Source organism: Jaculus jaculus, chromosome 1 (genome assembly GCF_020740685.1).
Source record: "Jaculus jaculus isolate mJacJac1 chromosome 1, mJacJac1.mat.Y.cur, whole genome shotgun sequence".
NCBI lineage: Eukaryota > Metazoa > Chordata > Mammalia > Rodentia > Dipodidae > Jaculus > Jaculus jaculus.
Window position 1 is genome coordinate 169,024,082 of NC_059102.1, and position 13,301 is coordinate 169,037,382.

At 44.4% G+C, this 13,301-nt stretch overlaps 1 protein-coding gene across 7 annotated transcripts in view; it reads right to left on the bottom strand.

Annotated features, from left to right (window-relative positions):
- Window positions 1–13,301, bottom strand: part of Stx3 (syntaxin 3) — a 54,771-nt gene that overhangs the window by 26,225 nt on the left and 15,245 nt on the right. For 6 of the 7 annotated variants that reach the window (XM_045134643.1, XM_045134612.1, XM_045134653.1 and 3 more), the window contains exon 2: window positions 8,809–8,892. In XM_045134643.1, the coding sequence (XP_044990578.1) occupies window positions 8,809–8,892 (84 nt within the window). Of the gene's footprint in view, window positions 1–8,808; window positions 8,893–9,696; window positions 9,800–13,301 lie in introns of those variants that run through there. The other variant, XM_045134656.1, reaches the window with a different exon arrangement.

The window sequence follows — 13,301 nt, forward strand, 5'->3', positions numbered from 1 at the left end:
TTTGGGATTTGTCCCTGACTTTATGTAGTAAATTTGGTATATAAAATTAAGTGCATCTGTGTTTGGTGTGTATATGTTTAGAATTGTAATATCCTCTTGGTTAATTATTCCAGTGATCAGCCTGAAGTAACCTTTTCCTATTCTAATTATTTGGATTTGAAGACTATTTTTTCAGAACAGCCATGACTGCTTGTTTCCTGGTTCCATTCATTTAGAACATATTTTTACATCCTTTCGGCCTGACAGTGTCTGTCTTTGACTATGAAGTGAGTCTCTTGAAGACAGAAAAAGGATAGATCCTGTTTTCTGACCCAGCTGTTGGTCTCTTTGTCTTTTGATTAGGGTGTTAATACCATTAATTAAGAGTTGTTACTCTCGGGCTGGAGAGATGGCTTAGCGGTTAAGCGTTTGCCTGTGAAGCCTAAGGACCCCAGTTCGAGGCTCGGTTCCCCAGGTCCCACGTTAGCCAGATGCACAAGGGGGCACACGTGTCTGGAGTTCATTTGCAGTGGCTGGAAGCCTTGGCGTGCCCATTCTCTCTCTCTCCCCCTCCATCATCTGTCGCTCTCAAATAAAAAAAATAAAAAATAAAAAAAAAAAGAGTCCTTACTCTCTAAGGGAAAGAGACAGAGGAAAAGAGTGGATGAGAGATTAACCAAAATTTAAAATTTATGAGTAAGCCATATGGAAAATTACTTCTTCACTAGCTAATATATATGTTACATATAGTTAATATGATGTGTGTGTGTGTTAAAAAAGAGAATTTGGGATGGAGAGATGGCTTAGCAGTTAAGCGCTTGCCTGAGAGGCCTAAGGACCCAGGTTTGAAGCTCGATTTCCCAGGACCCATGTTAGCCAGGTGCACAAGGGGGTGTATGTGTCTGCAATTCATTTGCAGTAGCTAGAGGCCCCAGCATGCCCATTCTCATTCTCCCCTCCCCCCACCCTCTGCCTTTTCTCTCTGCTGTTGCTCTCAAATAAATAAAAATAAAACAAAAAAATTTGGGGCAGAAGTATCCTGTAGAAGAAGCCTCCTGTGGAAGTGGATAATGTTGTGCCCAGAAATCATAGATTGTTATTTTAAAAAAAATCAGTGCCAGGTATGGGATACCTTTCAGAGAGTTGTTGGTCAGGGAGGACTCTGGTGCCTTTAAAACATAACAGACTACTGACAAGGTTCTTGGTTGCTCATCAGAACTAGATGATAAGACTTTATTATTGAAGATTTCACATACTTGGGCTGCAGGAAACTGAGAAATCAAGCTGGAGCTCAGCTGGAAGCCTCTTCCCTGCTAACTAGCTATCAGGATGCTGAAAAAGACCTATGCAGCCTACTGGGTGAGAAGAGTCATCAACCACAATAACCAGTAAAGCACCCTGCAAGCTTTACAGCTGGCTAATCAGGTCAAATGTACCAAGTGGGGCAATGGTGGCATGTCTATTATAGGGAAAACCAACTGGTCTCTGATTGGATTTGAAGGAATTTCTACCTTGTGCTGAAAACCTAATCAAAAGCCTATGGTTTGGGCTAGAGAGATGGCTTAGCTGTTGAGCGCTTGCCTGTGAAGCCAAAGGACCCCCATTTGAGGAGGTTCAGTTCCCTAGGACTCACGTTAGCCAGATGCACAAAGGAGCACACACGTCTGGAGTTCGTCTGCAGTAGCTGGAGGCCCTGGCGTGCCCATTTTCTCTCTATCTGCCTCTGTCTGTCTGTCACTCTCAAATAAATAAATAAAAAATAAATAAATAAAATTTAAGCCTATGGTTTGGAAGGTCATAAGCTCTAAGGAGAAACTAGTAATATTGTCTGGATAAATGGATATATCATGCCCACCAAACTGCCCTCCAAATTCTTACATTTCTGTTCATATGTTAATGTCAATCTCACTTTTGGTTAACGAAGCTTAGCTGTTCAGATGGTGGTCACCACTAAGGTGACTAAAAACTCACCAAAGTGCTGAAAAGTGACAGTGGAGTATTCAGCCATAAGTGAGACATATCCATCACACCCTCCAAGGCTCAGGGACCATCACAGAAGAGGTGGCAGAAAGAATGTAAAAGCCAAAGAAAAGGGAGAAATGCTTACAATACTGTCTTCCAGACACAAAGTGGCCTTGATATTCATGACCTCACAGTGGCAGATGCTGCAAAAGGACTGAATAACAGAAGGAGGAAAAACAATGATGACATCAAGATAGAAGAAACTTGGTGGGAAAATGAAGGAATTCAGTGGAGAGAGGACATGAGGGACTCGAGTATTGGAAAGTTTCTTGGTAATTTTTTAAATTTAATTTTATTTATTTATTAGAGTGACAGAGAAAGAGGCAGATAGAGAAAGACAATGGATATACCAGGGCCTTTGACCACTGCAAATGAACTCCAAATGCATGTTCCACCTTGTGTGTCTGGATTACATGGGAAATTGAACCTGGGTCCTTAGGCTTTGCAAGCAAGTTCCTTAACCACTAACCCATCTCTCCAGCCCTACAAGTTTTTACTTGAGGTGATTGCATTTATATTTGCTTTATAGAATTTGATTGCATTGTAAAAAATAAAATAAAATGTGCATTTTTTAATTTCTGAGATAAAACTAGGAATTTTTTCAGGCACTTGACCACAGAAGCCTTTTTGCACCTCACGTCACCATCCAGGATGAATGCTCTGACTGACCCACCACACAGCCACCCTCCACTCCTCTCTGGTTCTTCTTACAGTCCTGGGTTGTGTTTGGGCAGCGCTGTGGTCCTCCCCAGAGGGTGCATCACGCTAAGCTCTATGGCCATCCTGGTAACCTTATCTTGTCCCTTTGCTAAGTACTCACTTTTTATTTTTATTTTTTTTTTAATTTTTTTTTAAATTTATTTATTTATTTGAGAGCGACAGACACAGAGAGAAAGACAGATAGAGGGAGAGAGAGAGAATGGGCGCGCCAGGGCTTCCAGCCTCTGCAAACAAACTCCAGATGCGTGCGCCCCTTTGTGCATCTGGCTAACGTGGGACCTGGGGAAACGAGCCTCGAACTGGGGTCCTTAGGCTTCACAGGCAAGCGCTTAACTGCTATGCCATCTCTCCAGCCCTTATTTATTGATTTTTTAATAAAAAGTTTGTACATTAGGCTCCCTTGCCCCCACCCCATTCTGCTGAGGGTCTTCTTCAGTGGGGTTATTGTTATTCACTGTGGGGAACCAAGAGGCTTCAGGCTGGAAAAGGTGGGAGGAAACATTATGCCTCATGCTATTCCCACCCACCCTAAGGCTCTTATAATCTTTCTGCCCCCTCTTCCACAATGTTCCCTGAGCCTGGCAGGCAGGTTAAGGATCTGATTTAGTGTGACTTTCTCTTTAGTCTCTGGCTGTCTGTTTTGATGAGGTTTGAGTGAGCACAGTGCCTGTTGCCATCTCCATGGAAGTGGTTTTCAGGCTAGCCATGAGAACAGTGTCCCTGTCACCCCTTCCTCTGTCGTGACTTCTGGGCCCAGGCAAATAAGGTGGAGGTGACCCATCTCATGACTGGCACATGGCTCTCTATGCTTAATGTACTGATGTATCCTGGTTCTCCCCGGTAGTCCCCACCATGTGTTCCACAGGCACAGGGCAGGGCAGTACTCACTTTCTTGGTGTCTCTTTCGACTAAATATGGTCATAACCATGTGGCCCAGTACAAGCAGGAGACCACAAGGAAAGCCAGCTCAGAGGACGGTAATTATCCCTCCCTGATAAAGGATTTGGGGGTGCTGCTGCCACATGAAGCCAAATGGAGCTGTAACTGTGGTGTTTTCATAACACGGGCACAAATTCTTTTTAATTTTTTATTTACTTATGTATTTAGGAGAGAGAAAGAGAGAATACGGGCACACTAGGGCTTCATGCCTCTCCACACACATGCACCTCTTTGTGCATCTGGCTTCATGTGGGTACTGGGGAATCAAACCCAGACTGCCAAGCTTTGCAAGCCAGTACCTTTAACCACTGAACCATCTCTCCAGCCCCACAAATTATTTAATGCTCCACCCACAGAGAACATCTAAGGGTGCCTGTTTCTTGAATCTAACAGCTTGTGACCACTCAGTAAAATAAGCTTGGTGCTGGATAATTTCTGAAGTGGAATTACACCTCTGAGCCCATGGTGAGAAAAATGTGCTACAGAAAGAGGCCAAGCAGCGATGCACACCTTTTATTTTGGGTCCTCACTCAGTCCAGGTACAATGCTGACATCTCATATTTGTGGGTACACTTGTATGTGCACACACGTGTGTACATGTAGGACAGAAGTTGACATCAGGGGTCTTCCTCAATCACTCTTCCACCTTAGTTTTTGAGACGGAGTCTCATGCCAAGCTGGCAACTCACAGATTTGTCTATACCAGCCAGGCAGCAAGTTTCAGGGATCCTTCTGTCTTCACCTCCGCAGCACTGGGATTACAGGTGCATATCACATGTTATTGTTTAAGCCACTTACTCAAAAGCATCCCTAAGTGATATACCACACAACTGCCCCGGGTCACAGACTCAGAGCAAAGGTGACCCTTCTGGGGCTGGAAAGATGGTTTAGCAGTTAAATGCTTGCCTGTGAAGCCTAAGGACCACAGTTCAAGGTTCAATTCCCCAGGACCCACGTAAGCCAGATGTACAAAGTGGCCCATGCATCTGGAGTTCATTTGCGGTGGCTGGAGGCCCTGACGCACCCATTCTCTGTCTCTCTGTCTCTATCTGTCTCTCTGCCTCTCTCTCTCTCTCTCTCTCTCTCTGTGTGTGTGTGTGTGTGTGTGTGTGTGTGTCTGCCTCTTTCTCTTTCTGACACTCTCAAATAAATAAATAAACAAACAAAACTTTTAAAACTCACCCTTCCTCCCTCCCACAGGCTGCTGCATCAGCCAACCTGCCATTCGTGACGAGTGTCAAGGCTTGCATTCCTCCACAGCCTTGACCCCTTACTTCCTTGCTTATGCCCTCAAAGGCTACTCATCATTTTGTAGTGACGGCAATAAGGTCATCTGAGAGAGCTTCAGAAACCCACATCTGAGCCATTCCCGTCTCTATGAATAGGATGTGTCCACGTACGATCTCCTCAGGGGATCCTGAGGTACAGGTCTAATGAAGAACCAAAGACACCTGCCTTCCTTCACACAGAATGTAACACTTCCTCTCCCGTACCACAGTAGCTTGCTGAAACTTCTATTATCATATGATAACTTTTTAAAACCTTATCTCCCCCACAGGAAGACACCAATGAGCCAGAACCTTGCCAAATAGAGTGCTGTGTCCCTAGTCCCTCATCACAACTAGAAAACAGTGACCACTCACACATTTGAATGAGTGCATGAATGAGCAATACAAGAATGAGTGAGTGGCAACAAATGCCTGATAATTTTGTCTCCAAAACTTCCTCAAAAACTCTGCTCTTCCTGCCGACTGTGAAAATGATAAGGAAAATAAAGACAGATGAAAATTAAGAGAAAAATCTGGGCTTTGTCATTCAACAGTTTCTGGCCAGTTCGTTTCTCTAACAACTGAAAGATGGAGAGGTCAAATTTTACAACCAAGTCATATTCTTTTTTTTTTTTTTGTATGTATATGTAAGCTTGTGAGTACATGTGCGTCCATGTGTACACACACACATTCATGACAGTGCAAGTGTCAGAAGAGGCCAGAAGACATCCTTGGGGTATCGGTCATCAACCTCTACCTTGAGAAAGGGTCTCTCTTGTGTTTTGCTGCTGTGAACGTGAGACTGAGCACCCTGCGAGGTTCACACGTCTCCTTACTGAACTTCCTCTGCCATCGAGGTGCTGCGGCTACAGGTGTGTGAGCTACCTGTGTCAGGTTTTACCTAGCTTCTGAGGGTTCTGCCTCTCTGGTCACCAGATTTGTGCAGCAAGCCACTTTTAACCACTGAGCCCTTCTCACATTCTGAAAAGCTGCAGGTCCTGTGACTTGTCTGCATCTTGCACATGCATCTAGGACGAACATGTGATTTGTACTATCAGTTCTCAGCAAATAATCAAGGGAGAGCTGCTTGAACCAGACCAAAAGGCAAGTTTTATCATGAGTGCCATCCTAAGAAATCTACTTATCTACATCCTACAGAATGTGCTGGGCATGTCTCCTGGTCATATGGAGAAGAAAAAAAAACCTTCATTTCACTTCCTCAAATCCCTATTATCTGCAATCTACTTTACCCCAATTTCAAGGAGATTTTCAGACCACACTCTATAATAAAGTAACTATGTGCTCTTCCTATTGACAGACACACTGGGAGACAGATTGCGATAAGAGTTACAATTTGCTATGTTAGGCACTATGCTAGACATTCTCATTTTATATTTACAACAACCAGCAGGCCATATACTACATAGGTCATACTACTATTTGAGAGTAAACTGGAGTTTAGAATAGTTGCAAGACTTTTCTAAAGATATGCCACTGCTAATGGACAGAGCAGACTTAGGCCAGAGCCTACACATCTCTTCCTGGGATAATTCCCTGTTGCATCCGGTCCCTTCATCAACACCAATCCTCTCTGGAACCAACCAAATGACAAGGGAGGAAAGTAATGGTGCCTTAACTCATGCCAAGCTCTTCCTGAGTTTAGCTCCTTTTATTGCCAACAAGTATTTAAGTTAATGTTTTCCCCCCATTTCATAGATTAAACCCACTAAGAGTGAAAGAGTTTAAGGAACAGGGTGAGGATCACACAGTGGCAGACATGGACTTTGTTTCCATGCTCTTTTCACCTCACAACACCACCACTTCTCCATCCTAAATATGATAGGGCTTTGTGGGGCAGATCTTTCTAAGCGAGAGAAAAGCATTTAACAGAGAGAAAACAGTAGGAAACAAAGCAGTCTGGAGCTGTTGTCCTGTCTCTAAAGGAACGCCTGAAACACATATTTCTTCCAACTGTGCTCTTTGATCCAGATAATCTTGCCAGATGCACTAGCAAACTAATCTTCCCAAGTCCAAGAACATGCAGTTAAACTTCAAACAGGTTAAGTACCATGACCAAGGTCAGATTGCTATGAAATGTCTGAAGAGGGATTCAAGCCATGACTCACACCAGAGCACCATCTTCCTACTCACAGGGAATGCTGCATCTCAGGCACCCTCCAGCTGGTTCAGAAGAGGAAAAATATAGTTATGGGAGACTCCTCATCATAGGGAAGACATTCCTTAGTGTATGTGGTTCTCCAGGGCCAGACTATAGAGGCTAGAAATAATGTCTTTAAACATCAACTCAAGTCCACCCACCACTGAACAGAGGTCACTGCCCTTCCATGTCCACAAGTGGAACAACCCCAGTGTTGTTTAGCCTCACTATGGTTCCTTGATCAAAAGAGCACATCCACCCATGAGCAGGGTGAGGAGCTGGGGAGACTTACAGACAACACCTCCACCAGGCCAGCACACACACAGCTCGCTCTTCAACCCAGCTATTATTCTAACATATAAGCAGGCAGGACCTATCAAGTCCACACTCCACTCCATTTAGAGGTCTAGGGGATGGAAAAACCATAGATTCTCCTGTAGAAAAGTTATGATGTTTCATATTTTCTTAGGGAAATGAAAGGTTAAAAAGAGAAACCATAAGACAGAAACTTCATAGATAATAAGATTTTGGGATGGGGGTACATGCCCGTGCATAAAGTACTAGTCATTGAACACATGCCTGACACATCTCTGATCTTACAAGTCTTATCTCATCCACACATATGATAACCCTATAGGAAATTATTATAGTATCAACCCCAATTTACAAATGAGGAAAGCAAGGCTCAACATCTAAGCAATGTTCACAGAAGCAACAGCCAGTCAGCAGGCAGAGATTTAAACATGAGATGATTCAGCATTACTGTCCTTGATACAGTCCTGCCTCCCCAAGCTTCCAGCACTCACCATCTACCATAATTCCAACCCGACAAGATCCAAGCACAAGTAAATTTATAGACAAGGCTGACCCTTTTTTATTTTCCAAGGTAAGGTCTCACTGTAGCTCAGGCTGATCTGGAATTCACTATGTAGTCTCAGAGTGGCCTCGAACTAACGGCGATCCTCCTACCTCTGCCTCCCAAGTGCTGGGATTAAAGGCGTGTGCCACCATACCCAGCAGGTGACCCATTTTTGGTCCTTGTTGAACATTAAACTTTATAAAAATGAACTGATACTGTGGCTTCTCTATCACCATAGTTAAAATGATGGGACTATGAAAATTCTGGACAACAATAAGACTAATCTATCTGAATAAAAGGCCTAATGATACAATTGGTTTTATGGAGACTTTCTTTTCTTTTTTTGCTCCTGGCTATGGTCCCATGGTTGATGTTGTATTTAAATTCATACTTTAAGCAAGAAAAGACATCATTAAAGTGTTGTCATGGACTGGGTATGGTGGTGCACACCATTAATCCCAGCATTCGGGAGGCAGAGGTAGGAGGATTATTGTGAGTTCAAGGCCAACCTGAGACTACATAGTGAATTCCAGGTCACTCTAGGCTAGAGCAAAACCCTACCTCAAAAAGCTGCAAAAAGAAAAGAAAGAAAGAAAGAAATGTTGTCATGTAGTCTAAGTCCATCTTCAATTACATATAATTTACCCTCTGCTGACTCTCTTAATAAGATTAAAATCCCAGAGCCTCCCAAGAATTGAAAATAGAATCTCTTGGCAGCAACTCTGTCTGGCCATCCCACCCCACCCCAGCAAGGCTGGGACCTGCCTTTGCTACCCCTGAAAGATCTAAGGTTTCTTATTCTTCCTAAGGAAGCTGTTGTTTCGTCGTGTACATTCAAAACAAAATACTGGAAGGCTGCCCACCTCAGAGAAGAACTCGTCCATGAAAGCTGTGTTGTCGACAGCAATCTCCACCTCATCGGCATCATCATCCTGTGTCAGCTGCTTCTGTGTGAGACAGAAAAAAAGCCAAAGTGAGACTAATAATGTAACAGCCACCGCTGAGTGCCAGCAGCTACAGATACATTTCCACATTATTTCCTTCAAAACTCACACCAACTCCATGACACATCAAACCCTGCTATTTTACTTCTGAAATTAAATCCAAGCTCCATCACCTGCTGACTTTTTGTAGGGGGCGAGCAGAGGAAGGAACAGGCAAACCACTGCTTCTCGGGCTGAGCCCAGGTCTCCTCCCTGTGCAATGAGGACAACACCACTGACCTCACAGGCATCTACTGCATCTACTTAAGGAATGCTAGGGGCTTGGTGGTTGTTCATTTGTTTTGTTTTGTTTCTTAAGGAACTAGGGACCAAACCCAGGCCCTCACATACGTTAGGCAACCATTCTACCACTGCTGCACTGCTGCTGGTGGTGACATTTCTGGACCTCACTCTACATGAGGAACCTGATACGTAGGGGACATTTGCAAACATGGCTGAAGCCCACACTGTTAAAACATAAGGGACGAGACTTCATCAGATCCAAACTCCAGCTCCACATTGTTCAGACAAGCTCCGGACACAGTTCCTCCAAAGCATAAATCTGCACAGCGGTGGTAAAGATTTTCCCGTTTGGGAACCCGCCTATTACTAAGGAAACTGCTGTGCGGGCCCCTGTTAGGGGAGCTCATGCTGATAAGGAAAAGGAAGCTCTCTCCTCATATCCCAGTAACCTCAAAGAACACAAGCCTGATTCCCACTTCATTCACCTTCAAACTGGCTATCTAGAGGAAGAGATTCTATTCTCACCCAGCTTCTACTTTCTTCCTGACTGCTCTCCCCAGACAAGTGCAGCGGTGCCCTCCTGGACTTCTAAGCACAGAGTACTGGCTGTTGAGTTTGGAGGTGGGGCACGGGAAAGCCATCCACCTGCTTCCTCACTCATCAGCAGCCTATGGCCTTCTGCGCCCAGACACGTCACTCTCCAGCACTAGACCACCACAGGGAGTGACGGCGTCAGGGGCTTCTTTCAGCATCTCCCTAAATCCATGGGATTTCCACAGATGGCCAGAGCTCCGCTAGCATGTGGGAAGTCTCTGGAGTAGCTCCCCCAGCGTCTCCTTTCCTATTAGCATCTCAGCTTTAATAGCCACATTCAAGGAAGCTGGGTCTGAGGCACTGCTACTTGCTCCACAATTACACAAAACACACAGCTGGCTATGTCCTCTGCCAGCTTACTTAGTTACTTAATGACAGCTCTTCTAGGATTAAAGTTCCAGTGCCCTCCAGAACACATAGGTCTCTAAGCTGCAGTTCCACCCACATCTTTCCCTTAATGGTGCATGCTGTGGACACAGCATTTGAAGTTCCTTGCACTTCCTGGATACATCATTCTTTTCTGTGACACAACTTTCTTGTCATGACTGTCTCATAAGGGTTTCTTCCTAAAAGATATTTGTCCCACTGACAGAATTTTACTTAACCTTCAAAATTCAGTTCAGGCAAGCTAATACATGTCTCTCCCATGCAAAATTTAAACCCTCCTTAAGCTCCCACCACTTTATACAAACGTTCCAACCATCATGGCCAACTATGATTTATCCCTTTGCTCAATCTTCCCCACCATAAACTACCAGAGGACCAGGGTTGCTTTATGTATCATGTATATGGCTGTCTACCTGCTGTTTGCCTGCCTGTCCAGGGCACCTTCTTCTGTACAGCTCCCCCTCCTCCTCCCCACCTCACTCTGGGAAGGCTATGAATCATCACCCAACTCCCTGAAAGGAGTCTGAAGGGAACAGAGTCATGAGCCAATGGAAGCACCCAACAGAGCAGTCTTCTTTCCTCCTGAGCCACGTTCAGCTGTGGGCAGATCCTAGCATTCTTTCAGGGAGTTCAACAGCAGCCTTTGTAAACAGTTCTTTTGTTCATTTAGCCACCATCCTCCTTGCCACCTACAATTAAAATATAGCACTGTACTTCTCATTAATGTATTCTCTATTCCTCCAATGTACTAGGCATTTTAGAAATTGAACCCATTTTAACAGAATAAGTAACAAGCTTCCACACCGGCCAGCTGTTTGGATTCACTCATCAGTTTCTAAAGCTTGAGATGAAATGTCCCTCAATCAATCATCATCAATACTCAGACCTCTCAATGGCTTCCACAGAATTCCCTCTCCCAAGAAGATGTCTGTGATCCCTCCTAGAAAAGGAAGAGGTACTCTGGAAACCTTCACTGAAAAGAAAGACTTCAAGAAGGCATCTATGCACACATATAACCATACACATATGCCTGCATGAGGTCAGACCAAGGTCCACACAAGCACACAAGCTAAGGAAGTACAAAGAGGTTGTCATCATAAATGGATTAATGAAAGTTTCTGGAAGCTGGCAACAACTGTGTCCTGGACCAAGAGGACACACCCAGTTGTCATTATGGCATGAGCGTCTGAGGCCCCTGGATGTTGTGCCAGCATCCCCCATGTCCTAGCTTTGGGCAGGCTTGAAGCCAGACAGCCCTGTTCACTTTCACTAACAAAGTGAACCGGAGAAAAGAAGCATTTGGTAATACACAAGTTAAGACTAAAGCTGCCTGCTACAGTTATGGCTGTGAATACCTCAGTCAAGCACCTTACCTTGGAGGGGGGGGGTGTTTGTTTTTTGGTTTTTGCCCATAGTTGATGGTAACACCATACATCTTATATGACTTTCATGAGGATTGGAAGAGAGCACATATAGAGATCGTTCAGCATAATACGAGGCAGTCACACCAGCGCCTTTTAAGTGTCAGTTTCCACAACACTTGGCAGGAGAGATATGGGTGTAGAAAAACATGACCCATGAGAAGAAGCAGCCTGCTCCCTCTCCCTCCCCCTCACTCCTCCTTCCTAATGGTTGCACCAGTAAGATTAGTTCTGCAGTATAAAGACCAGAATCATATGTACTAGTCATTGAGCCCTAAACATATGATTTAACATCTCTTAGCCTCAATTTCCTCATTTACAAAACAGAAAAAAGTAGTATGGTGCCAGACCTTGCTTAGGTAACAGACTCTACCACTGCAACAGCCAGCCTCCCACCCACTTGATCTCTCTGTTCAATCCCATTACATCCCCTATTCCCAATATATGATGAGTCCCTAGCACCTACTGGGCAAAGTCAAAGTCCTGCCTTTCAAAATCTATCTTTTGGGAGCTGTCCATATGTGCGTCCTACAGTCACATCTTCCTCCTTCCTCTGCACCAAGCACTTTGTGCTCTCATCAACTTGATCTCCTCACATCTTCTGTACACATCACACTTATTCCTGCTCCTGAGCCCTACCACACCAAAATATGACTTTGCATAATTGAGATATTGCTCTCCTCAGCTATCCAAAACTACCTTCAAAGTCTGGCTCTGGCCCCCATTTCCTCCAGAAAGTATTCCCTGCCTCACTTTTATCTAATGGATTTCTGGTTTGTAATCTCAACTTCTAAACTCAATTTTAAACAATGTGAGGTCAAGAATAGCACCTCGTACGTCTTGGTAGCTCTGGGGCACATGTCACAGGGCTCAGCACAGAAAAAGTAGGGAGGAGTCAGTTGACTGAATCTCCCTGTCACATCCTACATGGCCCCATGCTTCCCAGCATGCCAAAACTTACTCCTGAGTTTCACAGCAACAGGGAAACCTCTGGAAAGTCTCTTCTTCCCATCTCCTCCCCTGTTAAAATTATAATAAATATATAGAGGGAATGCATGTGATATGCCAGGACTACAGTGAGGATTAAATAACACAAATTTTAATGTTTCTTCAGCAATGTCCATAACACATAGGAATAACGATAAAGCAACCATATGTAAGACCTCACCACATCAACTGCTTGACAGCTTTAACCTGGATCTAATCATCTTTGGTAGGGGGCATAGGATTTCATGGCTGAATGCAACTTTCAAGGTTACTAGAATAGAGAGTAACAGAACTCAGTTTCTGGAACTCCGCCATTCCATAGAGTTATACTCCTGTGGCATGCTGCTTCCAAATATAAAGTCATAATATTTAATCCAGATCAGAAAATGCAAGGAAAGACCATCATCACATGCCACCTGGAGTCAGTAAACCTAGAACTATTTCCAAGCTTCCCCTACAGAGGAGGTGCTGTCAGATGCCAGGATGAGGGAGGAGGATTCCTTCTCCCCTGGCCCAGGTGGCTCTGGCAAATCCAGGTCTGCCCTTTATCCTCACCACACAAGACTGGACTTAACTGAGAAGAGAACTTCATCATCATTATCCAACAATCAAGGTATGTGGCAATAGGAACATTACAGCATTAGATCAGCCACAGAAAGGGGGAGCAGTGTACAAGAGAACCATGACCCTGGCCACCCACTTCCTCCTTGCCTGGCCTCCTGACAGCTAGAAGAGGAGATG